This window comes from Morone saxatilis, unplaced genomic scaffold (genome assembly GCF_004916995.1).
Source record: "Morone saxatilis isolate NCDOM2014 unplaced genomic scaffold, NCSU_SB_2.0 Contig17, whole genome shotgun sequence".
In the NCBI taxonomy this organism is placed as follows: Eukaryota; Metazoa; Chordata; class Actinopteri; family Moronidae; genus Morone; species Morone saxatilis.
The window spans coordinates 25,697,799-25,700,486 of NW_023339729.1; the positions used below are offsets into that span (position 1 = coordinate 25,697,799).

General features: G+C 42.1%; 1 protein-coding gene across 1 annotated transcript in view; it reads right to left on the reverse strand.

Moving 5' to 3' along the window:
- The window catches only part of LOC118326966 (DNA replication ATP-dependent helicase/nuclease DNA2-like), an 8,393-nt gene that overhangs the window by 4,070 nt on the left and 1,635 nt on the right, over positions 1-2,688 (reverse strand). The window contains exons 6-7 of the mRNA XM_035660129.1: positions 1,939-2,046; positions 790-860 (exon numbers count right to left, since the gene is read on the reverse strand). Coding sequence (XP_035516022.1) covers positions 790-860; positions 1,939-2,046 — 179 coding nt within the window. The remainder of the gene's footprint in view (positions 1-789; positions 861-1,938; positions 2,047-2,688) is intronic.

The following is a 2,688-nucleotide window of genomic DNA, read 5'->3' on the forward strand; positions in this document are numbered from 1 at the left end:
AGAAAATAAATGAGATTATTTTTTTAAAGTGCTGATTGAATACAGAGCGTCGTCGTCGCCGTGTTGGCGCTGTAGGAACTCCTCTGACAGACTCAGAGTTTAATCTCAGCGGGAGGAAAACATCAACCACACTGTTGATTAACTGTTCTTAAAGCCTTAAAGGGACAGCTCAACATTTCTTCGGGGGGGGGGCTGGAGTTGGGATGTGGTTAGCTTAGCCTAGGCACAAAGGACTGGAAGCAGAGGGAATCAGCTAGCCTGGCACCTGCAAAAACCTCTAAAAACGGAACTTAATTTAAAGGTTTTTGTTATGAGATCATAATCATTATTTATATCAGCTAACATTATATTCTCTATACACACAGATCACATGGTGTTCTCTCTCCCTCTTGTCTGTTGTTGTATCGCAGCCTCTCTGTGGTTTGTTTCCATAGCTGGTCTGCTCCGACTTGAAACTGCTGTTTTTATCATCTACTGTCGGTGAATTAAGGATTTATTTCCACCAAAAACCAGAACCAGAGTTGGTGATTGTTGGATATCATAACCTGGGACCTGTTAGCTTTAGCCTCAGTGTGTTGGTGCACATTCAGACACAGGGCCGGTGTTATGACGTAATCTCTGCTTAAACTCTTTAAAAACATTCTGCAAACATCTGAGACGTACAAAAGCTAAAATGTGAACATGAAGCCTGTTTGTGTTGATTGGGTTTTAGAGGTCACTTCCTCTCAGAGTAAACAGTTTTTTCCTCAGAGACTCTACTGAACTGTGATGTCAGAGACTTTCACTCACAGACAGAGAGGATGCTGGGACAGCAGCCCGCTGCCTGGAGCCACAGCGCCCCCTGCAGAGGCAGCGAGGAGCTGCAGCCTGCAGGAGCTTAAACAGAGACTGTACAGCTCATACTGCTAATAACTAACATCAATTAAAACTCTATTACTCTAATATCTGAGAAACTAAATGATATGCTTTTATATTGTCACATATATTTAGATATATGTGACAATATAAATATGCAACATTTCCACATTAAGATGTTTACAATCATCAGACTTATGTTCTGTATGTAGTTGAGTTGTGTTCTTACATTATGGGAGCTGTTAGCTTTAGCCTCAGTCTGTTAGCTGTTGATCCAGTCTGAAGCCAACCATCCACTGTTTAGATCTTTGGTGCTTTTTAACTGCTAGATTTGAACCGGATGAAGGATTTTAGTCATCGGACGTCTGGAATCTTAAGTTATCAGAGAAACAAGCTGAGCTAACGTTTAGCAGCAGCTCGCGCTGCAGCCCCTCCGGGACGCCTTTGTCTGTCCAACAGCGTAAAAAATCTGAAATAAAACCTGTACCATGTATCAGGTAAGCTGTAAAGCCTGACTGTGTGCGGTTTAAATTGAGCTTAATTCTACTGCTTTTATACTAAATTTGAATTTCAGTTTTACCTATTTAACTTTTTGTTAACTACATGGTGAATCTGCCTTTTATTAAATGTGCTTCGTATATAAAACTGCCTTTGTTGAGTTTTTAGTGGGCAGTATTTTAAATGCAGCAACTTTCTGGTTCGAAACACAACTTTCTAACCTCTGCTGACAGAGGAGGAGGAAGAGGAGGAGGAAGAGGAGGAGGAGAATGAAAAACAAAGCAGGCGAGGAGGATAAAGCTGCAGCCCAACAAGGACAGAGTCTGGTCTGGTGGAGGTGAGCGTGTCTGTCGGGGAGGTCATGAATATTTAAACCTCATTCCTGCCGGGCTGCGAAGGGAACACATGAACTTTTAATGAGCCGCAGGTTAAATGGGACATTTTATGTCCCGTAAATGGCTCATCAAGCGTGGCTCAAATGTTGGGTGAATATCAATAAGGACGGAGTCACTTTCCTCCTGAAACTGAACCGCTTCCCAGCTAGGGAGGGGCTTATTGCTGCTAGCGCTTTGAGCTAGCATGTACCTTCCAGTGAACACAGCCAGACCCGGTACCAAACACAATCTCCGAGACTGACAGCGAATCCGGTACGAGGTGGTTTTCTTGCCGGGTTTGGCTCCTGGCGTCCCGGGGCTGAGTCAGTTAGCTTAGCTGCAATCAATCAATGTGTCCATCAGAAACTCTGTAAATGACCTCGGTACTGTAACATTATTCCCTGTTCGATCCCGGTCCGGCTGCTGAGCCCGGTTCTGTCACCAGTTAGCAGCAGCTAATGATCAGTTAGCTACTTTAGCGAGTAGTTAAAGCTAAAGCAGACTGGGACTGAATGCAGAATCTGACTGTTTGACGACAGAATATTTATTTTTTTGACAACTTTTCACTTTTACGTCCTACATTTTTACACAAATGTTTTCATCCTACTTGTTACATTTTAATAACTGTAACGTAACAGACCAGGGGGCTGTTAGCTTTTAGCTTTGCAGCCATTATAAATATCCTCACTTTTATAATTTGAGTACATTTCAGAGCTACTTTTACACTTTTATTTGATTAAAGAATCAGAATCAGATAGCTGCACGAGATCTCTACTTTCAATATTTTAATTTATTCATAATTTGTATCACTATGTGTCAGGCTTCGAAAACGGAAAAAGACAAAGTCGTGAGTAAAGGCAAACAGAACAAAGTGCTTTTACACTACGTGCCACATTCACCCTTTCACACACATTCACTCAGTGATGGCAAAGTCCATCGAACAGAAACTAACTCATTCATA